This window comes from Balaenoptera musculus, chromosome 10 (assembly GCF_009873245.2).
Source record: "Balaenoptera musculus isolate JJ_BM4_2016_0621 chromosome 10, mBalMus1.pri.v3, whole genome shotgun sequence".
NCBI classification, from domain to species: Eukaryota; Metazoa; Chordata; class Mammalia; order Artiodactyla; family Balaenopteridae; genus Balaenoptera; species Balaenoptera musculus.
Genome location: NC_045794.1, coordinates 41383969 through 41408935, shown reverse-complemented (window position 1 = coordinate 41408935; position 24967 = coordinate 41383969). Strand labels below are relative to the sequence as shown.

The 24967-nt window shown below is 44.2% G+C and overlaps 1 protein-coding gene and 1 pseudogene across 3 annotated transcripts in view; both read left to right on the top strand.

Annotated features, from left to right (window-relative positions):
- The first annotated feature begins 2789 nt into the window (after positions 1 to 2789).
- The window catches only part of BIN2 (bridging integrator 2), a 33198-nt gene continuing 11020 nt past the window's right edge, over positions 2790 to 24967 (top strand). The window contains exons 1-7 of one of the 3 annotated variants that reach the window (XM_036866191.1): positions 2790 to 2911; positions 10221 to 10301; positions 20966 to 21020; positions 21317 to 21411; positions 22003 to 22098; positions 23385 to 23492; positions 23797 to 23882. In XM_036866191.1, the coding sequence (XP_036722086.1) occupies positions 2831 to 2911; positions 10221 to 10301; positions 20966 to 21020; positions 21317 to 21411; positions 22003 to 22098; positions 23385 to 23492; positions 23797 to 23882 (602 nt within the window). In that variant the 5' untranslated portion in view covers positions 2790 to 2830. Of the gene's footprint in view, positions 2912 to 3518; positions 3540 to 10220; positions 10302 to 20965; positions 21021 to 21316; positions 21412 to 22002; positions 22099 to 23384; positions 23508 to 23796; positions 23883 to 24967 lie in introns of those variants that run through there. The other 2 variants (XM_036866190.1, XM_036866192.1) reach the window with 2 other exon arrangements.
- On the top strand, positions 11092 to 11754 carry LOC118902164 (annotated as a pseudogene).

Below are 24967 nucleotides of genomic sequence, written 5' to 3'. Positions count from 1 at the left end.
TCCAGCTTCCCTCTCCAGTCCTTAGGAAGTGTATTTTGTCCCTCTTCCTTTCTTTCAGGGAATTTTACCTGTACTATAAAATCCTTGAGTAAGCAGTTCCTCCAAACCCAGTGTCCTAATTTCCAGCTATCCCCTCAAACATGTCAGGGAGTAACTTTCTTCTCTTTCTTTCTTTTTTTTTTTTTTTTTAATGTGGTCCTCTCTGCATTCGAGATTAAGTTGTTTATTTTTAAATTAATTTATTTATTTTTGGCTGCGTTGGGTCTTTGTTGCTGCATGCAGGCTTTCTCTAGTTGCGGCGAGCAGGGGCTACTCTTCGTTGCGGTGCGCAGGCTTCTCATTGCGGTGGCTTCTCTTGTTGTGGAGTGTGGGCTTCAGTAGTTGTGGCACGGGCTCAGTGGTTGTGGCATATGGGCTTAGCTGCTCCGCGGCACGTGAGATCTTCCCGGACCAGGGCTCGAACCCCTGTCCCCTGTGTTGGCAGGCGGGATTCTTAACCACTGTGCCACCAGGGAAGTCCCAGGGAGTAACTCAATTTGGAGACCTTCTACCTAGAGAAGAAACTGTTATAATCTGAGCAGTCCCACCCCAAGTTACATAATTGATATCCTCTCTCCATCTAGTACACTGTACTAGTTCCTCCAGCTAGAAAAATTTGCTCCCCATCCCCAGCACAGGCTTCCATACCCTCCTCCTCAGCCTTTTTTCAATAAAGGTCCTCTCCTTTCCTAAGCATCCTTGTTTCTACTTCTAGCTCAGTTGTTCCTCCATTTCAAGTCCAGATCTGGAGTCCTGTCCCCTTTGCTCAGCCTACCCCTACCAGATCTAGGTTTAGAGCTGTGAGTGAAAGAATGTCTCCTGCCATATCAGTAAACAAAGGATGTTGCAGCCATCACACTACAGCACCCCCTCCCCCAGTGGTGAGCCCTGAGGGAACTCAGGATAGAAACAGGATGCCGACCATCAAGCCATCAGCCACTGAAGCCACCCCCAGCCCCAACAGTTTACCCTGAGGAGACTCAGGATGAGAAAGCACAGGATACTGGCCCCAGATAGCTGAGGTGCATATCAAAGGAGTGATTTCAGTGAGCCCAGACTCTTGCATCTTCCCACAAATAGAAAAGCGCCAAATTCCTTTATTTGAGATATCTGGTTTTCTTTAATTAACCATAATCTTTTGATGTTCTGACAACCTGGTCTTTGTTGCAAAAACTCCTATATATCCTGGCTCCTCCCCTACCTCTTCCCAGCAGTCTCTCAGAGCTACTTGAGAGGCTGTGTCCCAGGCTTAAGTCCTTGGTTTTGTCTGCCAAATAAAGCGTAATTCTCAACTTTTAGGTTGTGCTTTTTTTTTTTTTTTTCAGTTGACAGAGCCAACCTCTCTGGTAGAGGGTTTCCATCTTTAAAAACTGCACCCTGGGGCTTCCCTGGTGGCTCAGTGGTTAAGAATCCGCCTGCCAATGCAGGGGACACGGGTTCGAGCCCTGGCCCAGGAGGATCCCACATGCCGCGGAGCAGCTGGGCCCGTGTGCCACAACTACTGAGCCTGTGCTCTGGCGCCCTCGAGCCACAACTACTGGGCCCACGTGCCACAGCTGCTGAAGCCCGTGTGCCTGGAGCCCGTGCTCCACAATGGGGGAGGCCACCGCGGTGAGAGGCCCGTGCACTGCAACGAGGGGTGGCCTCCGCTCGCTGCAAGTAGAGAAAAGCAACGAAGCAGCAACGGAGACCCAACGCAGCCAGAAACAATAAATAAATAAAATGATAAAATAAATAAATTTATAAAAAAAACAAAAAAACTGCACCCTGGAGTAAGAAATTTTACTTGGTGACCCAGTACACATACCCATATAAGTCAAACCCGTTTTCCCATACAACATCTTTTTTTTTTTAATTAATTTATTTACTTTTGGCCGCATTGGGTCTTTGTTGCTGTGCTCAGGTTTTCTCTAGAGCATTGAGTGGGGGCTACTCTTCCTTGTGGTGCGCGGGCTTCTCATTGCAGTGCCTTCTCTTGCTGCGGAGCACGGGCTTCAGTAGTTGTGGCACATGGGCTTCAGTAGTTGTGGCTCACCAGCTCTAGAGTGCAGGCTCAGTAGTTGTGGCGCACGGGTTTAGTTGCTCCGCAGCATGTGGGATCTTCCCGGACCAGGGCTCGAACCCGTATCCCCTGAATTGGCAAGCAGACTCTCAACCACTGCGCCACCAGGGAAGTCCCTTGTACAACACTCTTGCTGAGTGGAAATCACAGTATTTTCTACCCCCTTGTTTCAGTTATCCCCCCCCCCTCCCCGCTGATCGGTTACAGCTAATTGGCTCTCGGGGAACACTGAGTCTTCGCACACGTTTGCAAACTCCTCAACGGGTCTGGTGTTCCTCTATCTCAGGGCCGGGGGGGCGGGGGGGGGGGCGGGGGGGGCGGTTTGAAGCTGGCCTGGAGGGAGCGCCGCCTGAGGGTAGGCCCGCCTTTCCTGCCTCCTGGGGACAGGCCCAGCCCCAGCCTGAGCCCCACAGGTGCCCCATTGGCCCCTCCCCGGGCCGCACCCGGGAGCCGGACGGCGATGGGCCTCGGGGAGGGCCCAGGGGCGCCACCGGCTGGGCCTCGAGTGGGCCTCGCAAGGGTCTCCGTGAGGGCCGGGCGCCCTGGGCCTCAGGCAGCCTCGGGCAGCCCAGGGTGAGTCCGAGGCGGCGGCGGGGCGGGGTGTGCGTCGCGAGGCCCGCCTGCCCGACCGGATGCGAGGCATGCCGGGAATCGCGCTTCCTCCTCAGGGGCCCCGAGAAAACCACAGGGCTCCGGGCCAGGGCCTGCCGCCCCTGGGGAGCCGGCAGGATGGCTGAGGGCAGGGCGAGCGGCGCCGCCGGTCTCTTCGCCAAGCAGGTGCAGAAGAAGTTCAGCAGGGCCCAGGAGAAGGTAGGCAGCAGGGAGCCGAGGCCGAGGCCCAACGGGGCGACAAGGGCGTGCAGGGTGCTCGGGGCCGCGAGGCTGGGCCGCCCACAGGGGTATCCGGCTGACCTCGGGAAACGCGAGCGGGGACTGGGTTTCCATTGAAACAGGCAGACTTGAGAGAAGGCCAGAGCCTTGCCTGGTCTTGGGCAGGGATGGGGGAAGCTGGGAGACGGTTCCCGCGGCCTTTCGCAGGAACCTTAAACAACGCCCAAGCTGACCCAGAAAAGGGGAAAGAAAGGAACTAACGTTGGTGACTGCTGTGTAGCAGATTTTGGCCTCGCAACCCAGCGAGGGTGGTATGTTTTACAGATGATGACACTGAAGGTTCAAAGAGGGTCATTTCCCAGAGTCATAAGACAGTACTGACCAGCTGGCCTGCCAGCGAGCATCACCCGTTAGCTGGGACCGGGAGTCCAGGAGAACTAGAGGAATTCTGCCCAATTCCCTCTGCACCTGACCCGGCCTGGCCGCGGGGTGTTGCTTAAGCTGATGTAAGCAGAAGCCCGTATCTGCTTCCTGTTCAGGGTGGGGAAGGAGCACTTCTTTTTGCCTTGTATCCTCGGTGAGCTGTGGGTGGCCCTGCTCCATCTAGGTAGGCTGTCTGTACATCCGTCTATAACTTGCCCACCTACGGAGATGGTGTGGACCGTGCTCCACACATTTCAGTGGCATTAGTGTTTCTACCCGTTCAGAGTATTTTCTTTGCTTCTAACCTGAACCCCTGCTCTCCACCCACCAACACCCTGGTAGGTGAGGTGGTATGGGTAAATGAATAGGCTAGAAGAAAAACTGGAGGGAGAGAGAGATAAGGACCTGGGAGAGAATTTTGGTTTTCTAAGACTTCGTGGTCTTAGAAGCATTTGAATGAACACCATATGCTTAAGAATTTAAATATTTGTATCATCTTCTAAAAGCGAGCACTAGCTTGAGTGCTGGGAAGGATTAAAGGCAACCAGCTCTCCCAAGTGGGATTATCAACAGAGAATTGATGGAATATAGATGTAGTCCCTATGTTTAAGAGGCTCACAGTGGAAGGGTAGGGGGAATGTGTGTGTTTTTTCCCCGGTCTTTGAGGAAGCTGGGGTCATGTGAAAGAGCAGAGGAAAAGGAAAAGATTTTTGTGTGGCTAGACTTTGTTACTTTACCCTAACTTCACCTTGATTATGGTTTCAGTCTCTCCAAAGGCTGTCTAGATACAAATCTGATAGTGATCAGAGCCTATGGGAAGGTCTAGTTAGAAGTGGTTTGTGGAGGAAAAGGAGGTACTAGAGAAGAGAAGGCCAGCTACTCTATGGGTTGGAAAAACAAAAAGAAATCGCCAAAGACCAAACACTCGTGGATAATAGTTATGTTTAAAAGACACAGCAATTGATTTTACCTCACTCTTTCACCTTCTGTCCTCATCTAGCCTATCAGCACTATGCCCTTGCTTTAGGATTTCTCTCCTTTTTTAAGCATGGGCTCCGAAGCCTCAGGTAAATAACATCCCTGCTCTGAGCTTCAGATTCTGCATCTGTAAAAGGAGAATTGATGTTCAGTGATTTGGAAACTCAATTTGGTGAGGACACCAAAGTGAGAAGGGGAGAGGGCTCCTCAAACCTCAGAGTCAAGTATTTCCCAAAAAGAGAACCAGCTGCCCAGGTACACCCTGTTCTATTTTCCTAGTCTGAACCCTGAGAAAGCAGAGAGAGGAGCAAACTCAAATCTGCACTGAGGAACTCCCAGGTTGTTGCAGAAAACAAGGAGGTACTCGGAACCCAGACTTAGACACAAAGGCAGGCAGACATTGAACTTCGAGCTGTACCGCTGGCCCCTCTAGAGGTACTGGATGTTGCCTGGATAGAATGGGAATGGCCTAGGTTTGGGAGAAAGAGCTCAGCTCAGCCTGCCAGAGTTTTTGAGTCTTGGGAAGTTATTGAAGGCAAGATAAAGAGGGAGAATGTTATAGTCAAAAGAAAGGACTCACTGGGACACCGCAATTTTACTATAAGCAGTTGACTGTAATCATCTGAGTAATATGTAACAACTAATGTGTCACATATCAAGTGCCTGCTATGGACAAAGCACAGGATTATAAGAAGGACATGATATCTCCCTTTATGGAGCCCACATTCTTGTGATATGATCTCACTTCATCTTTTCAACTCTTTAAGTATGCTTATTAGTATCCCAACTTTAGAAAAGAGGAAATAAGTCTCAAAAGAGATTGGCAAGTGGCAGAATTATCACTGAAACTCAGGTGTCCTGCCTTAGGATCCCAATCGCAGGCTGCTCTCTTTACACGTTTCCTGAAAAACCACTCTAACATCTGTGTCTCCCCACTTCCTGCTGTGCCTGCCCACTTCCTGCTGATCTTCTCGAAGGAGCAAACCTAGGAGTGAAGGTCTGGTGACTGTTAAACACAGTGGAGATGAAGCATTCTTGTTTTATTTTCCAGTTCCTACTCAGACTCAACAGGAATCTAGCTTTATTGTGTTTTTACAGTATGATACATCTTCATATTTCAAACTAATACTTTCACCATCTGTTTGTGATTTCTCTGTGGCAGACTTTCAGATCTCCCCCAAGAAAGGGCATTCATTGTTTACCACTCCTTTGTTGGTCTTTTCCTCTGCTGACTTTTACTCAACTTGTATCCCAGAGAGTTCAATCGGCAATATTTACAGAAAAACTCCTTTGTGCGAGATACTGGGCTGGACCCAGGAGGGAATTTAGAGATGAGCAAGAGGCATTCTTGCCTGCTAGAAGCTTACAGTCTAGTTGTTTTTTGTTTGTTTAAAGTAAAATAAGTGACCTGAGAGATCTGCTTGTCCGTGGGAATTCAGAGGACAGAAGAATTGAGGAGAATAGAGGGAGGTTTTGTAGTGAAGGCTGAATTTGAGATAGGAATTATGGCTGATTAGTAGTTCCTCAGGCAAGTGGTGAGAGAGCAGTCCAGCTGAGGAATGCCAGCATGAGCAAGGCATGGAATCTGGAAATCCTTTTAGGCAGAATAGGGAGAAATGCAGCTGAGCTGGAGCTCAGGGAGTGGTGGGAGAAAAGGCTGGAAAATATATTAGGGCCATATTAAGGAGAGCCTACTTCAGAATATATCTTGAAAATAAGGATTTTTTACATAACTACAGTATTATCACATCTAAGAAAAAATTTTCTAACAAAATTCCATAATGTCTAATATCCAACCCCTCTTCATATTACTCCAATTGACAGAATTAACTAAAATATAAAACATGTCTGCAGTGATTTTTTTTTTTTTTTAAGCTTTATACTTCCACCCCAACCTACACAAAAGTTAAAATAGGTCAATGAACACTGGAATATTCTTCACCTGTTTCACCAAGTATTAACATTTTGCCACATTTACTTTCTCTCTTGTCCCTGCTCTTTCTCTTTAAATAATCTGTATTCTAACTTCTCATCTGCTAGGCCAGGCAAACTGGGGCGAAATTCTCAGTGTGGGACTTTATGGATTGGCATTATATGAGCTTTCATTAGTAAATAATCCAAAGGTAGAATTATTAATTCTTTCAACAAACATCTGTAGAGCATCCGTACATCCTCCTTCCTCAAGGAACTCTAGTTGAGGAAGAACATCTACAACATAGTGTAGGTGCCCTGACACATGGCCCTGTTGCTTAAGGCAACAAATACTTTGGGCCCAGGGCATTGGGTTATGTTTTCAGGGTGATCATACTCATCTTTTCAGTTTCAGAATTGAAGGTGGGAGTGTTGCCTCAACACACACACTCCCACACCCTCCAAGCCTTTTTGCCTTGAGCCTTTTGGGGTTTGGGGATATTGGTCTGCTCCAGGGTGTGCCACATTGACTCTAGACTGAATTGACACCTCTCTCCTTTCAGCAGCCCTCCCCCCCGCCCCCCCCACCAGCAGAAGAACCAAGCCCCAGGCAAAGGAAGGGAAGGGTGGCAGGAAGGAAGTGAGAGCTGCCATTACCACTAAACAAGGTGGTGTTGCAACTTTCTGGTAGAGGACAGTGTTTGGTTGGGGGGAGAGGGTGGAGCCTAGGAAGATGAGCGGCTCTGCACACCCAGGGCTGGCTGTCAAGTGAGTTGGAGTAGAGAGACACAGACACGTATGGCTAAACTGAAAAGGAAATAAAGACAGGTATTTATAGGGAAGGGAGTGGAGCTAGACACAATGATAGTATTTGTATTAAGTACTCACCATAGGGCAGCACTGTGAAAGCAATTTATGTGTATAATATCATTTAATTCTCCCAACAACTCCAGGAGATATTATTATCTTAGTGGGGGAAAGGGAGTTATGTAAACTGAGGCTCTAGAGTTGAAGTGATTTGCCCAAAGGCTTATAGCCAGTAAGTGGAAAAGCCAAGATAGGGGCATATATCTGTCTCACTCCAGTGACCTTGAGCTTAACCACCATAGAGAGAGCTCCGGAAGTGAGAGATGTTAGCCCCAGGATTAAGAATGGAGACACCTTAGTCAGAGTCTACGTAGAGCCGGTCTCACGCCCAAGACCTGGGCACTCTTTCATAAGATTCAGAGTCCTTCACAATGAGACTCCAATCTCCCTTTCTAGTTTCCTGACCCATCACTCCCCATAACACACCCTAAACCAGTCGTGCTGCACCATCTCATGAAACTGCCATGAATTTGCATACTCCTGTGACTTTGCTGATGTTGTCTTTGCCTGAAATCCTCTTTCTATCCTCACCCTTTTTACTTTATTTCAGTCTAGCAAAATCTTTTTTTTTTAATATTTATTTATTTATTTGGTCGCACCGGCTCTTAGTTGCAGCAGATGGGATCCTTAGTTGCGGCTTGCCTGCTCCTTAGTTGCGGCACGTGGTCTCCTTAGTTGCAGCAGGCGGGCTCCTTAGTTGCGGCACACAGGCTCCTTAGTTGTGGCATGTGAACTCTTAGCCGCAGCATGCATGTGGGATCTAGTTCCCTGACCAGGGATCGAACCCTGGCCCCCTGCATTGGGAGCACGGAGTCTTATCCACTGCACCACCGGGGAAGTCCCTAGCAAAATCTTAATTCAAGGCCCAGTCCATTGGTTCCCTCCTGTATCAGTCTCACTCTCCTTCCTGTTGTAAGTATTAAGTATCTATTTGCTGGATACTGAGAAATACAGATAAGGCAAGTGCCCAATCCTCAAGGAGCTCACAGTTTAGAAGGAGACATAGATAAATGCAAATAATAAAATAGTAATAGGGGAATTCTCTGGTGGTCCAGTGGTTAGGACTCAGCACTTTCACTGCTGGGGCCCGAGTTCAGTCCCTGGTTGGGGAACTAAGATACTCCGCAAGCAGCGCAGCATGGCCAAAAGAAACAAAAAAGCAAAAACCAAAACCACTAATAAAAGTGTATACAGGTACAGAAGTTGTAACTGCTTAGGAGGGAGCGATTTAGCTTGATTAATGGGATGAGGTAGATGTGATTAAGTGTCACAAAGGATACAGAGTATAAATTAGGTCTTTTTAGATAGTTGGCTGATGATAAGGTGAGGAAGAGCATTCTGGAAGGAGGGAACAGCATCTACAACAAGCAACAGTATGGCTTATTAGAAAACTAAATAAGTGTGAGAGAGAGAGACCGGTAGGAAGAAGGAATACTGAGAGCTGAGGCTCAGTGGGGATCAGATCATGAGACCCATATGTATCCTAGAGTTAGAACTATAACTTGTAGATACTTTTTTTTTTTTTTTTTGGCTGCGTTGAGTCTTCGTTGCTGCACATGGGCTTTCCCTAGTTGCGGCGAGCAGGGGCTACTCTTCATCGCAGTGCGCAGGATTCTCATTGCAGTGGCTTTTCTTGTTGCGGAGCATGGGCTCTAGGGCGCGCGGGCTTTAGTTGCTCTGCAACATGTGGGATCTTCCCGGACCAGGGATCAAATCCGTGTCCCCTGCATTGGCAGGCAGATTCTTAACCACTGCGCCACCAGGGAAGTCCCATATTGGGCATTTAATAAAAATCTGTTGAGCAGATGAGTGGAGAATCATCAGAAGGTTTTACAGCATGATAGACCAGGCCAGGTGGAAAACAATGAAGGCCTGGACTAAAGCTATGGCACTGAGACTGGAAATCATGGGATGGTTTCCAGATGGTGAGGGATTCCATGAAGGAAGTGAGAGAAGTAGTTGAGGGCAACTCCTGATTCTGACTTGGGCCTGGGGGATGGTGGTGCCTCATTCCAAAATGGGGTTACAGATAGAAGAGTCAGGGTTTTCTTTTTTTTTTTTTAATTTAATTAATTTATTTATTTATTTTTGGCTGTGTTTGGTCTTCGTTGCTGCACGCGGGCTTTCTCTAGTTGCGGCGAGCAGGGGCTACTCTTTGTTGCGGTGCGCGGGCTTTCTCATTGCAGTGGCTTCTCTCATTGTGGAGCATGGGCTCTAGGCGCACGGGCTTCAGTAGTTGCGGCACGTGGGCTCAGTAGTTGTGGCTCACGGGCTCTAGAGCACAGGCTCAGTAGTTGTGGCACACAGCTTAGTTGCTCCGCGGCATGTGGGATCTTCCCGGACCAGGGCTCGAACCCGTGTCCCCTGCATTGGCAGGCGGATTCTCAACCACTGCGCCACCGGGGAAACCCGAGTCAGGGTTTTCTTACTTGTTATGAGTGAGTGTCCCCTATGAGAATAGGAGCTGTGCCTTTCTCATTTCCATGTCCTTTGCATCAGCACTCAGATCAGTATGATGGTTGGCTCTCCCTGTCCCAGGGGAGAGGAGATCAATAAGGAGCACTCACTTCTAGCTGAGTTTCAAATGCATTATATCAGGGCTTCTCAAAGTTTTCCACAAGGGCCTTCAGAAGATGAGAGTCTCCTGCTCGCCTCTCTGACCTCATCTATCTAAAGGAATCTGCTGCTATGGCTGGAAGAGGGTCTCTCAAGTAAAAAAATATCTTCGAGGCTCATGTTTTATCTTCAAAAGCCATGCACATTTTACATTCCTCTAATTAATTCTTGTTTTAATATAATACTCTCCCCCACGCCGAAAACCACTGTAAATAACAATTTCATTCCAGGAACATATACCTTATTTATTCTGGTCTTTATATGTACCCCCTAGGGCACTGCTGCATATCCCCAGGAGTACCCCAATTTGAGAACAACCATAAAACATGATTGATTTTTCAGCAACATGCTATATTTCTAATTCTGTTGGACTGATATGAGTACATCCCTTAAGTTGCATCTGAGACTCTGAGAGAAGCCAGGGTCAAATGAGGCCAACAGTTAAGAGAGACTTCACGCTAACAGTGTGGACCTCTCTGATTTATATCCCCAGGTACTGCAGAAGTTGGGGAAAACTGTGGAAACCAAAGATGAACGGTTTGAACAAAATGCCAATAACTTCTACCAACAACAGGTAATCTGGAGGGTGGGAAAGGGAAGCTTGGAGGAAGAAAGAAGATATGAGGGCCGAGTGGCAGAAGAATAGCAAGTTCTGCAAATCAGCAAGCATCCCTACTAACCCATCCTCCCCCCAGGAGTAAGGGCCACAGGGTGACCTGCTGCTTATCCTTCTCCTGGGAACCACAAAATTACCTTTCCTGTTCCTGCTCACTCTGGGTTTGGGGGGACAGACGAGTGTTCTTCTTTTCTCTTGGTGGTTCCCCCAGGGTACAGTGACATCACCAGGTCCTTAGACAAAATCAAAACAAGTCCCTGTCACCTTAGTTTCTGGCTTACTATCTTCCCTAGGCTGCCTCTCTCCCACCCTAAGGGTCTTCTCATCTTAGTGGCCCCATGTTTTGTTGCCTCTTTGTCCACTGCATCTACCTCACCAAAGCCATTTATTCTAAAATAATACCTCCATCGTTTACCTGTCATTCTCACCCAAACCTCCTGTTCTCACTGTTCCTTCTGTCTTCACTGGATGTTATGGGTAATTTTATGTAGAAAACTTACTTTAAGAAGTGGATAACAGGCCACTGCAACCAACTCTGAAAATTCTATAGTACACATGCAATTGGAACAAGAAAAAATATGTAATTCGTTTATAGTAACATTAAAAAAAAAAGAAGTGGACAACAGTTGGTGGCCTGCAAAAGGGGAGAGGCAACTGGCCAGTCAGTGGGCCTTGGAGAGCCGTGTTTCCAGAACTGCTGGACGTGACGCCCTCTCCAGACCCAGCATATGAGTGCCAGGTGGCTGCCATGAACTACGGAGCCATGAGGATCTACAGTAAAGGACATTTCCAGGGTGGAATCCAAGTCAAAAATGAAAAAAATAGCCGTCTTTAAACTCTGAAAACTGATAACAAACCAGAAAAATCCAAATGTAAGCCACTTTGGGGAAAAGTATTTTACATTGACTTACCTTCTGTCACTGTATCTGAAAAACTGCCAAAGGACATTAAGGATCTGGGACGGCGAGTTGAAGAATTTCTCAGTAAAGATATCAGTTATCTTATTTCAAATAAAAAGGACAAATTTCTCGTGTACCAAGCCTTGAATTTGCGTATAGTGCAGAAACCACTTCACCTCATTCTAGCCATGATGGAAGTTCATTTGAGTCTCCAGATTCAGTGTGTTTGATCAGAGGAAAATTAGTAGTCGAAAAAGCTAGAAATGACCATGATTTTTTTCCTTCAAGTAGTATATTATCAAATGCCTTGTCATGGGGAGTAAAAATTCTTCATATTGATGACATTAGATGCTACATTGAATAAAAGAAAAAAAGAGTTGTATTTACTCAAGAAATCAAGCATTTCTGTAAGCGATGTGGGGAAAAGAATAGGTATTGGTCCACAAAAGGCAAGAACAAGTAGACTCAAAAAGCCTTTTGTAAAGGTAGAAGATATGAGCCACATATTCTAAGTGAGCAGCACAGAAACTTTGCAGAGTAATCACTATCAAGTTGTTGATGATATTGTATCTAAGTTAGTTTTTGACTTTGTGGAATATGAAAGGGACATGCCTAAAAGAATAAAATACAGTATTAGATCCATTTCTCCTATTACTGCAACTGTCCTGAAAAAGCCTGAATATAAAGAGAAGCTAGAATTGCAACATACATCTCAGACTTCAGGGAAAATAATGTACAAGTGATTGAGCAGAGTTTCCTATATAAAGAAACCCAGGAACCTGAACAAAATTTGTGTTTATTTCAGAACATATTCCCTACTTTTCCAGTGAATTGAGAGGGCTTGATGAGAAAACATCTAATAAATGTTCCATGTTAAATCCAGCCGAAAATGACATAAAACAAAATTTTACCCATCTACCTCCACATAAAAATGAACAGGAATGCATTCCTGACATTTCTGAACATAAATTAATTATACATGAAAATGACTTAGAAGTAAGGGTAGATTACTATCCATGTAGGCCACAGACATGTATATAAGTTTCTAATTTCAATATGGATAAGAGTACATCTCAACCAAAACTAAAGTCAGATGCTGTGCATTTTCCAGCAAAGGATCTGAAGGAAAAGGACCTTCATTCAGTATTTGGTCATGATTCTAGTCTGTTAGCAATAAACAGTTTATAGGAACATCTAACAATTCAGGCAAAGACCACATTCCAGAGTCCTCCTAGGAACCCAGTGAATGTGACATCAAGAATACAGGTAGTTTACCTTCTGGTAAAATCCATCGGAGAGTGAAAATATTATAAGGAAGAAAAAAAAAATCTGGAACCAAATGTGGAGTTTGATAAGCAGAGAACTGAACTTCTTACTACACAAGAAGAAAACAATCTGTAGTTCACCACTACAATCTCTACTGAACTTATTTCAGACTAGTGAAGTCAGAATTTTTAGATTTCACAAGCTATGCTGAAAACAGTGGTATATGTGATGTTTTAGATATTTGGGAAGAGGGAAATTCAAATAATCTGTTGTCAATGTTTTTCTCTTCCCTTTCAACCTGTGTATTTACTGGCTTTTGACTTAAAATAAATAGCTTTCAGAAGTGATGAAGATCATATTCTTGAAATTTTAAAAATTTGTATAAAAATTCTTAGGGTTTTTTTTTTTTTTTGGCCAAGTTTGTTTACAGAACCAAATGTAAATATTAACAATAAAGGTGATGTTTGCATTTTCCTGCAGAATTGATTACCTGTTACAGAGAAATTATAGAATAAACTTGTGGCTCATTTTTTAAAAAGGGGGGAAAAGAAGTGGATTACAGAGGTTTAACCTATGGGATATTGACTTTCCATCTCTGTGTGCCAGGCATCACATTTATCTCATTTAATTCTGACATGAGTCCTGGAGATTGGATCCCCTCTTTATAATAGAAGGGAGTTAGTTATTAACTTAAATGAATATCCAGTTGCAATGCAATTCTGACACTAAATACCCAGAGTTAGTTCAAATTTCACAGGTTGAGGGCATAGTCTGCCACTAGACTACCTCACTTCAGACACCAGCTGTAAAGCTCCAAAGTTCCCAGGCCACCTGCACTTTTGACAAACTGGCTACAAATTTGGGGGTTTCTACCGACCACTCATCTTCCGTAATTCACTAGAATGACTCACAGAACTCAGGAAAGTGCTGTACTTACAATTACAGTTTTATTATAAAGGGTACAAATCAGGACCAGCCAAATGAAGAGACACACAAGGGGAGGTTTGGGAGGATCCCAAACATGAAGCTTCTGTGTTCTCAAGACATGTCACCTTCCCAGCACATTGATGTAGGATTACCAACTAGGGAAGCTCACCTAAACTTCAGGTGTATAGAGTTTTTATTGTGATTTCATTACATAGTGAATCATAGGCCATGTGATTGAACTTAATCTCTAACTTCCCTCCTCTCCTTTCTGGAGGTCATACTGATATCACCTGTCTGAAAGCCCCAACCCTCTAATCACTTGGTTCACCTTTCCCGCCTGACCAGCCACCATCCTGAGTCATTTGTTTAGCATAGACTCAGGTATGATCTGAGAGGCCCACCATGAATAACAAAATCCCAAGGATTTAGAAGTTACTTCTCAGGAACCAGGGCCAAAGACCAGTCAAATTCTTGATGGTATAATGTAAGAATTATATGGAAAATAATTCTTTAAAATTACATTAGGGACTTCCCTGGTGGCACAGTGGTTAAGAATCCACCTGCCGATGTGGGGGACATGGGTTCGAGCCCTGGTCCAGAAAGATCTCACATGCCACGGAGCAACTAAGCCCGTGTGCCACAACTACCGAGGCTGTGTTCTAGAGCCCGCAAGCCACAACTACTGAGCCCGTGTGCCACAGCTACTGAGCCCGCATGCTGCAACTGCTGAAGCCTGCGTGCCTAGAGCCCATGTTTTGCAATAAGAGAAGACGCTGCATTGAGAAGCCCACGCATGCAACGAGGAGTAGACCCCACTCGCCGCAACTAGAGAAAGCCCATGCGCAGCAACGAAGACCCAATGCAGCCAAAAAATAAATAAATACATAAATTTATTTTTTTTTAATTATATTAAAAGGATATTAGCTATAATCTAATTCAGTAGTTGACTGTGTCAGGATCATTTGAGAAATAATGCAACATCTCCGTTAGTAGGGCTTGGGAATCTATATTTTAAACTTGTTTTAATGGAAGATTTCAAATATATACTAAGATAGAAAAACCTGTATAATGAATCCACATGTACCCATTACCCAACTTCAATAATTTATCTACTCTTGGGAATCTTGTTTCATCTATGTCTCTACCCACTTTCCCCATCCTTGATCATTATGAAGCAGATTCTAGATATCATTTTATCTATAAAAATTTCATTATCAGTCTCTAAAGATAAGGACTTAAAATATAACCACAAAACCATTATCATACCTAAAAATATTTTTCTATTAAACATTTAATCATTACAACAAATCAGAAGGTATATCAAGAGGGAATTCCCTGGTGGTCTAGTGGTTAGGACTCTGTGCTCTCACAGCCCAGGGCCTGGGTTCAGTCCCTGGTTGGGGAACTAAAATCCCACAAACCGCATGGCCAAAAAAAAAAAACAAAGTATATCAAGAAAAAAGTGAATTAAAAAATAATGATTTCACACCTCCCATGCTACAACTACTGTTGTTTTTTTATGCTTACAATTACTTTGCTATGTATGTGTATGATCTCTAAATATATCCACAACAAATAAATAGGTTTACAAGTGAGATTGTTCCATTCTTATGGTTTTATAACTTGACTTTTTCACTTAATTTAATACAAATATCTTTTCAGATATTTCAGGTTAAATATCCAGCTAAAACATAAATTTCAGTAATATCTTTAAAAATTAGCAATAATTTTTTAATATCATAAAATATTCAGTGTTCACACTCCTCTAATTGTGTCATTTTTTTAACAATTTGTTTAAATCAGCAATTGGTTGCCATGTTTAATAAATCTCTTAATCTGTAGGTTTCTAATCCCTCCTTTTTGCAGTTTATTTGTTGATGATACTAGGTTGTTTTCCTGCCGTTTCCTGCAGTCTCTTAAATTTTGCTGATTGAATCTCCATGGTATTGTTTAACATGTTACTCTGTCTCGTAGTTTCTGTAAATTAATAGTTAGATTTAGAGGCTTGATGAGATTCCGATTTTTGTTTTTGTTTTGGAGGCAAGAATACTTGTTATTATAGGTGTTATATTCTTCCATCTGGAGGCACATAATGTCTGGTTGTCTCCTGTTTTGTGTGGTATTAACAATAGGTGATCATTAACTAGAGAATCTGTGTTTTACATTGTTTTCTATGTTTATGATGTAGCAGCTAGTCTGAGAACAGCATTTGGCAACCACTGATCTAGTCTAACTCCATCAAAGGGAAATAGGATCTGATTGAGAGGGAAGTAATTTTTTTTTTAAATTAATTAATTTATTTATTTATTTTTGGCTGTGTTGGGTCTTCGTTCCTGTGCGAGGGCTTTCTCTAGTTGTGGTGAGCGGGGGCCACTCTTCATCGTGGTGCGCGGGCCTTTCACTGTCGCGGCCTCTCCTGTTGTAGGACACAGGCTCCAGACGCGCAGGCTCAGTAGCTGTGGCTCACGGGCCCAGTTGCTCCGCGGCATGTGGGATCTTCCCAGACCAGGGCTCGAACCCGTGTCCCCTGCATTGGCAGGCAGATTCTCAACCACTGCGCCACCAGGGAAGCCCTGAGAGGGAAGTAATTTAATCAAGGTAATATACCATAAGAGTTGCAGAGCTAGGATTCTAACTTAAACCCTGTGCTTTTTCCCCTCTACCTCACAAGGAGGCCTCCCTGGGCCTCTTCACAACTCCAGTTACTGTTCTACTTCCAACTCCAGGATAGGAATCAGTAAGTTGACACCCACTTTGAAAGGTTTCTGACTCTTGGCCCATTCTGTCCCTCAGTCCTTTCTCTACCTTATAGGATAGACCTACAATGGCAGATGTGTGGGTAGAAAGGGTAGGAGATGAAGGAAGGGCCATCAAGAAGAATAAGAGGGGACTTCCCTGGTGGCGCAGTGGTTAAGAATCCACCTGCCAATGCAGGGGACACGGGTTCGAGCCCTGGTCCGGGAGGATCCCACATGCCACGGAGCAACTAAGCCTGTGCACCACAACTACTGAGCCTGCACTCTAGAGCCCGCGAGCCACAACCACTGAGCCCATGTGCCGCAACTACTAGAGCCCACGCTCTGCAACAAGAGAAGCCACTGCAATGAGAAGCCCGCGCTCACCGCAACTAGAGAAAAGCCTGTGCACAGCAACAAAGACCCAACGCAGCCAAAAATAAAAATTAAAAAAAAAAAGTAGAAGAAGAAGAAGAGGATCAGATGGGACAACCCCCTCAGAATTCCCTACGTGAGCCTACCAACTAAACACTTGAGCAGGGAAATAATTTGAGAAATGAAATGGAGTTAGGCTAGGAATAAGGAAAAACTTTTCTCCTGAGAGAAAGATACACATAGTAACTGGTGTTTGAACATGCTTGGAAAGTTTATTTAACAAACATTTCATAAGTACCTGCTGTATGCCAGGCACTGTGCTAGATGCCGGGACTTCAACTTGAATAAGACAACATGCCTGTTCTCAAGGCTCTCACAGCTTAAGGAGAAAGACAGTGAAAAAAGTCAGGTCTGAAGCTGGACCTAGGTGTCTAAGATGAACGGGAGGAAAAAGGACAAGGTCAAGGAAATTGAAAGTGAAGTATTCCAGAAGTTGGACCAGTTGGTCTTGTGCCCTACCTGCAACCAGTTTGTAGGTAAACTTTTTTTTTTTTTTGGCTGTATTGGATCTTCCTTTTTGTGCATGGGTTTTCTCTAGTTGTGGTAAACGGGGGCTACTCTTCGTTGTGGTGCGCGGGCTTCTCACTGCGGTGGCTTCTCTTGTTGTGGAGCACGGGCTCTAGGTGCGTGGGCTTCAGTAGTTGTGGCACACAGGTTCAGTAGTTGTGGCTCGCAAGCTTTCGAGCACAAGCTCAGTAGTTGTGGCGCACGGGCTTAGTTGCTACACGGCATGTGGGGTCTTCCTGGATCAGGGATCGAACCCGTGTCCCCTGCATTGGCAGGCGGATTCTTAACCACTGTGCCACCAGGGAAGTCCTGTAGGTAAACTTTTTATTAATACATATCACTTCCAAACCTCCCAGCCAGATTTCAAGGCCTTGACACTTGCCTAGGTTCTTAATCAAATCTCCATAAGTAATTTTTCTTTGAGGGCTCTGCTTGCTTCCTCCTTTCCCTTTCCTCAAAACATATATTGGGTTGATTTTTCCATAACATCTTATGGAAAAACCCAAACAAACTTTTTGGCCAAGCCAATGGGAAGAATTATTTTTGTCAAGCAACATTTTAATCTCTTATTTCTGGTAGTGACAGCTGCTTCCAGTTCATTGCCTTTAAAATCACATCTAACAATCGAGCTTCATCTTTCCCTTCTGGACCTCGATTAGATCAAGAACTGTCAGCACTTGCTCAGGGTTGGTCATGCTCTTATTTTGCTGAGTGTTTGGGATTCTGAGTCCATTTTTCTCTAGCAAGTTGGAAACCCCAGGACAAGCACTTCTTCTCCATCCTCAGAACCCCAGTCTCTTAGGACATAGCTCTGCTACCTGAGTGCTTAGGACACACTTCCAGAGTGAGTGATTCATTAACTGAGGGCTGGGACTTTGTATCAATATAAGGGATGGGAAGGACTAACTCAGACTCCTCATGGCACTGCCAAGAATTTTGCAAGGATTTAGAGAGCAGAAGTGATAAAATCATAACATTTAGAGCTAGAATTAACATTTAGAGATAGCCTTACTTGATATTTACAGATGAGGAAATTAAAGCCAGAGAAGTGGAATCACTTGCTAGTTGGTAGTAGAAACAAGTTTTTGACTCCCAGACCAGTGGAAAGCTAAGACTGTGAGAGTCACATCTGTCAGGAGAGAAGAAAGATGCTGGGATTATTCAGCCTGGAGACATTTCAGGTCAAAGGAATAAAATGACACAGGTGCTGTCCCACCACCCCACCCTCCCACCCTCTACTACCACTACCACCACCTGTCTCTCCTTCTCTCTCTCTCTCTCTCTCTCCCCCCCTCTCCATCTCCTCAAAGGAAAGGGCAGGAGCATAAAGGAAGAACTTTGACCAAAACACTTGATTCTAAAACACGGAAATGGAGTTGGACTTTTGTGAGGTGCAATGGAGGGCAGAAGCATTCCCATCATAAGGACTATGGTATAAATAGTACCCTTAGTTTTGAAGAGTGTACATACAACCTGTACCTTACCATATGTGGTAGTGTTGATTACTGATCTGATTTTTCAGGCCATATAATATCTAGTGGGATAAAAAATTACGAATTTCATTTTTAGAAATTATGCAAGATCATTTAACAGCTTTTGTTATTCAGACATGTATATTGGAGACCAAATCTTCATGGTGAAGTAAAAAATTGGGTCCATGTTGTTTTCTTTCAAGAAAGAAATTAAAATCCTTGTTAACTTTTATAATCCCCAAAACTCTTCCAAACCATGGTTATCACATTTTCAAAACTCTCAAAGTTATACCTACCTACCATATCCATGTTTAAAAGCTATTATGTACATTGAACATCTTAGACTGTTTAAACTTTTTTTTCTGTGAATGAAAAGCAAAGAGGAAGTGGGACATCTTTCCTGGTGAATGCTGAGTGTTTCTGAATTTTGTTAACTGACTGAATCTGTCTCTATCATGCTGTTGGAAGCACTTTCTCAAGGTCACCAGTGACCTCCAATTACCACGTTCAGTGATTTACTGATTCTTCATGCATTCTAACCTCTCTGTAGCATCTGATCCTTCTTCAGTCATCAGAGAATGCTGTCTTGATCCTCATTTGCTATAACACACCATATGATCCCAGTTCTTCTCCTACCTCTTTGACAGCGCCTTAGATTCCCTTGAGACTGTGTCTTCGTGTCCCTTGAGCCCTGGCATTCAGCCTCTTGAAACGGACTTTTAACCTGAGGTATGGTCAAGAGTTTGGACTGGCTCAGAGGTGAGCTCTGGAGGCAAGAAGTTGGATAAAATAATTAGTCCAGTTTCCTTTGTTTACTTGACCAAGTAGACCTGGGTTTTCTGCTGCTAAAATTAAATAATAATGATTTTTCCCTCAAAGAATTGCACAGATTAAAAAATTTAAAATGTAAGTTATTAGATAGAATTTTCTGAATTTTCAGCTTTTCTCTCATAAATTTTTTATACTTTTGGTATGCTCAATAGCCTACCTATAATGAACATAAGCAAATAAAACAAGTGAGCAAGTATTTTTATCATGTGCTGCAAAATGGATCTTAGCTCAAAGCATCTGAACTGCTGTGAGGATCACTATCCTGGTCCGTAGGCCTGGCCCTGTGCGACACCCTTGATGTGGGCTGTGCACCTTTCAGTCCAGTCTCACACTCCCGAAGCCAAGCTCCAAAATGTCAACAGCCTGGCCTCAAAATTCCTTCTCACCCAACTGGAAACTAGAGTTCACATAGAGGAAAGAGACCAGAATGGGAATGGGCTTTAGACAACACCATGAGGAACAATTGAGGAAGCCTCTGAGAAAGAGGACTCGGTGCAGACATGTGAAAGACATCTTCAAACCTGTGTGCAAGAGAAATTAGCCTGCTCCAAATACAGAAGGCCAACCTAAGACCAGTGGGCAGAAGTTCTAATAGAGCTATTAAAAAATGAAGTGCAGGGCTTCCCTGGTGGCGCAGTGGTTGAGAATCTGCCTGCCAATGCAGGGGACACAGGTTCGAGCCCTGGTCTGGGAAGATCCCACATGCCGCGGAGCAACTGGGCCCGTGAGCCACAACTACTGAGCCTGCGCGTCTGGAGCCTGTGCTCCACAACAAGAGAGGCCGCGATAGTGAGAGGCCCGCGCACCGCGATGAAGAGTGGCCCCCGCTTGCCACAACTGGAGAAAACCCTCGCACAGAAACGAAGACCCAACACAGCCATAAATAAATAAATTAATTAATTTAAAAAAAAAAGTGCAAACTAATAGAACATTGTAGATCAAGTATACTCCAATAAAAGTTAATTTTTTAAAAAAACCTATACATTGGTCAAAATCTTCCTAGAGAAGACACAATTTAGTTTCATGATGGTGAACCTAAATTTTCATAAGACCTGCCTATAATTAGGCCTGGTAAAGAGTGTTATTGATTAAAACATATAATACAGGAAAAAAAAAATGAAGTGCATGGGAGATGAGGAATGGCCTGTGTGAGGGTGCAGAGAAGAAGAGGGCCTGGTGTCTATAGAAAATGGTAGCAGTTTTTCTACCCAGAGAGGAAGGTGTAAGTCAGAGGATCACATATATAGTGTCACATAGGACTCTTAAATTCCAACAGAGGAACTATAGGTTCTAGTTCACTGGAAGGAGAACAAACAGAGGAAAGAAGACATGCCAGTGCAATGGGAGCAATTTCCCAACTTAAAATTTGCCCCAAAAGAGACAACCAACAACTTCTTGGTAAAGAGAGTAGAGGCTAATATATAACAATTGCAAATGTTTGAAGAAATTCCAGGATTGATTTCTGCTTTTAACCTACTTTTCAACTTTGACTTCTGAAGCATCTTTCCAAATATATCTCCTTAGTCATCAAAGGCATTTCTCCCTTTCAGGCGGAAGGCCACAAGCTATACAAGGACCTGAAGAACTTCCTCAGTGCAGTCAAAGGTGGGTATCAGGGAGCACAGGGGATCCAGAGGGCGTTTATGCAGCTACTAAGAGGTCTGGGGGATGGAAAAAAAAAACAACCGTACTCAGGCTTTTCATCACTTGCCTGTGCCTGACTCCTGGATCTTTGTGGGCCGAGGAAGAGTAACTTTTCCTATCCCAGCCCCATCCAGCTTCTCTGACTGATAACCCAAACCTTCTGAGTTTGTCCTTTTGGATTGGAGCCACTGATTTGTCTGTCACTCATATGATTATACCAAACTACTTTATGGTAGAACTGAGTTCTCTCCTTTCAGTGATGCATGAAAGTTCAAAGAGAGTGTCAGAAACCCTGCAGGACATCTACAGCAGCAAGTGGGATGGTCATGAGGAGCTGAAGGCCATCGTAGCGGTAAGAGTATTCTGGGCTTTACAGCTCTTCAACACTCACTCTACCCTCATCTCAACCTCACCCCAGCTTCTCTGTCCAAGCAAATAGGAAAACAAAGGAGCCAGTTCACACTGTTCATTTGTATAGCTGTGGTCACAGGTGGTAGGAAAAAGCTGTAACAGGAAAATATTATATGAAGTTAAAAACAAGTTTTCCATAATCTGTGGATTCCTCTGTTTTTTACCCTCTTCCTCTCTTTAAAACCTTAGGAAGTTTTACCTACACAAAACCAATTGGTTGTTTTTGAAAACTAATTTCATGCAGTTATTTGCTCCCAAACTTCCCTATCCTTCAAGCTCTAGAGTCCAAGACTCTCGACCATCGGTTCCTGTTCTTAATCCCTTGAATGCATGTCCAGTCTCTTATACGGCAGTTCCTTGGGGAAGGGCTGTTTCTTCATCTGACTCTTCCCCAGAATCCAAAATGATATTCTAAAAATATCAGTGCTCCAAAAAGGAGGTTTGTTGCAGGAAAAATTTAGGTATTTCCCTGGAATGCAGTTGCTGTTGAGAAGTGGAGCCCTCACCACTCCCCTCTGCCTCTATCCCACAGAATAATGATCTCCTTTGGGAAGACTATGAAGAGAAACTAGCTGACCAGGCTTTGAGGACCATGGAAAACTATGTAGCCCAATTCAGCGAGATTAAGGTAATCAATTTACAGAATCAAGGATGGGGTATGGGTGACCCATATAAGTTAGAAAATATGTTGGGTTAAAAGTATAAGCAGAGTTAGAGCCCATGGTTAGGAGTGAAGTTGGATAGGTTAGGAAAAAGATTGAAAGTTGAGGGTTAGACAAGAGGTTAGGGAGGAGGGTTAGAGGTAGTGTGAAGGTTACATTTAGACTTAGATTTCAGTGAACTATATTTGGGCTGGCTTTGAATTAGATCCAGGTCAGGGCATCCCATTTCGTTGTGAGAAACAGTTGGTGGGACTAAAGACGTTTATTGTAGAGAAGAGGAAATTTGGAGGAGTTATAATAATTATCTTCAAATACTTGAAAGTCTGTTAGATAAAAGAGGAATTCAACCTGTTCTAAACTGTTCCAGAAAGTAGAATTAGAATTCATTAATTCATTCAACTCATATTTATTAAACGTCTACTCTGTTGGGCACTGTGCTGGTTTTAGATTAATACAGGAAGAAATTAAAGGAAGCCTCACTTAAATTTCTCATAGCTAAAGCTTTCCAAGAAAGAGATGAAATATACTGTGAGATAGATAGTGAGTTCTCTATTCTCTGTTCAAGAAGAAGTCGAACTACTTCTTATCTTGGATATTGTAGAGGGGCTTTGTGTATTGAACAGGAAGTTGGATCAGATAATCACCAAGATCCTTTCAAATTCTGTGGCTGAGAGAACAAGACAAAGCCATTAACATTGTTTGCCTCTCCCTGGTATAATTTGTAGCTGGGATGAGATTGAGTAAACGTTCTCTCAGTGCTCATAATAGTTTACTATTTGTATTATGCTTTAGGATTTTCAAAGCCCTTTATATTGAGCATTTGATCTTTAAAATAACACTATAGGGCAGATGAGGCTACTGAGGCTCCAGAAGAGGTGTGCCTTGCCCTAGGTGACAAGGCTAATAAACGGCAGCATTGGGAGTAAAACCCAAAACTCCTGACTTTCAATTTAGTAGGATTCTCAAGGCCATTTCTTCCGGATGCTGAACCAGTTTCTAGTGGGTTCACAGGATATATTAAAATTCAGTGCAGGCTTCCAGGTGCTCTGGAGAATTGCCCTCTACTCTCTCTCCCCCTGAGAACTCCCATTCTTTCCAGATAATGAGGGCGATCCCTTTGGCACAAAACCCTGTTAGAGAGTAAAATTTGATAATAGGACAGGAATCTTGCTTCTCCGTTTGATACTCTGTTACCCACATCGTGGCCACCGAACAGTGAGTATCAAGGCCCTCTCTCTTGACTCTGGGTTAGGAAAGAATTGCCAAGCGGGGCCGGAAACTCGTGGACTATGACAGTGCCCGACACCACCTGGAGGCGGTACAGAGTGCCAAGAAGAAAGATGAGGCCAAGACTGCCAAGGTAAAGAAGAGCCTGGTAAAACCTCCCTGCCCGCCCTCTCCCCATAATGGTGGCAGGTGGCTGGGCCAAGCTGGGTTTAGGAAACGATAAATTCAGCCTCCAGTGTCCTGAAGGAGATCCTGTCTCCTCTGACACTGACGCTCTAAGGATGGTCAGAGACTTGAGGCTGGGGAGGACATAGGTCTGGGGAAGGGGAGGCATGGTTCCAGGCCCAGTCCCTGAAAACATGCAGAGAATAAAGGAAGCAGCCTCTAGCTTTGGGTTCAGGAATGAGGGGAATTGTCCTGTCTCTTTTACCACCTAGGCAGAGGAAGAGTTCAACAAAGCCCAGGTTGTATTTGAAGATCTGAACCAGGAACTACTAGAGGAGCTGCCTGTTCTTTATAATAGGTAATGATTGAGATTCAGGAAAGGGCTGGACTCTCGGGCCAGTGGAGTCCCAGGCCACCTGACAGCCCAAACATGTCCTCATGAAAAGAGCCCTGGTCCAAGAGTGGGATGTAGCCTCAGCCCTGCTCGTAACTTGCTGTGTGATATTAGGCAAGCCACCTTTCTGTCTCGACCCTGGTTTCTTTGTCTGCAATACAGAGATAACCATCCTTGCCCTACCAGCTTTTCCGGGTTTAAAGACAAGATGCTTCTTGGATAGGAGAGATCTTGGCAAGTAAAGTGCTGTCATCATGCATACTAGGAGTATCTGGTTTTCTGCTCGAGTATGTATTGTTTTAAACAAGCTTGGTTAGTGAACATCCGGATTCATGTAGAAGATACACCATGGGATAAGTATTTCCATTAATGAAGATGTCTTTGCTTCACAGTAGGTAAAAATGTTTTAGATGTAAATTTTCCACATTGGAAGAGGAATCTGAACAGAAGCTCTATTTGTATCCTATTTCCTTTTCATTGCACAAGATATGCTTTAAGGGACTTCCTGGTGGCGCAGTTGTTAAGAATCCACCTGCCAATGCAGGGGACAAGGGTTCGAGCCCTGGTCCGGGAAGATCCCACATGCCGTGGAGCAACTAAGCCCGTGTGCCACAACTACTGAGCCTGTGCTCTAGAGCCCATGAGTCACAGCTACTGAGGCCGCATGCCACAACTACTGAAGCCTGCGTGCCCTACAGCCTGTGCTCCACAACAAGAGAAGCCACCACAATGAGAAGCCCGTGCACCGTAATGAAGAGCAGCCCCCACTCGCTGCAACTAGACAAAGCCCACGCACAGCAATGAAGACCCAATGCAGCCAAAAAAAAAAAAAAAAGATATGCTTTAATGCAATTGTAGTCAGAGTATTTTATGTTGTCACTTTATATTAGTCTATGAATGAGGGAACCTTTTTAATGACTAAATGTATTCTAAAACATTAATTATGTGATTCCTAATTTAAACAGAATTGAAATTTAATAGTTTCTTTAAATGTAAACTTCCCCAATTCATTTACGGTAGAATTCCATTAATGTACGTACAGCTTCATA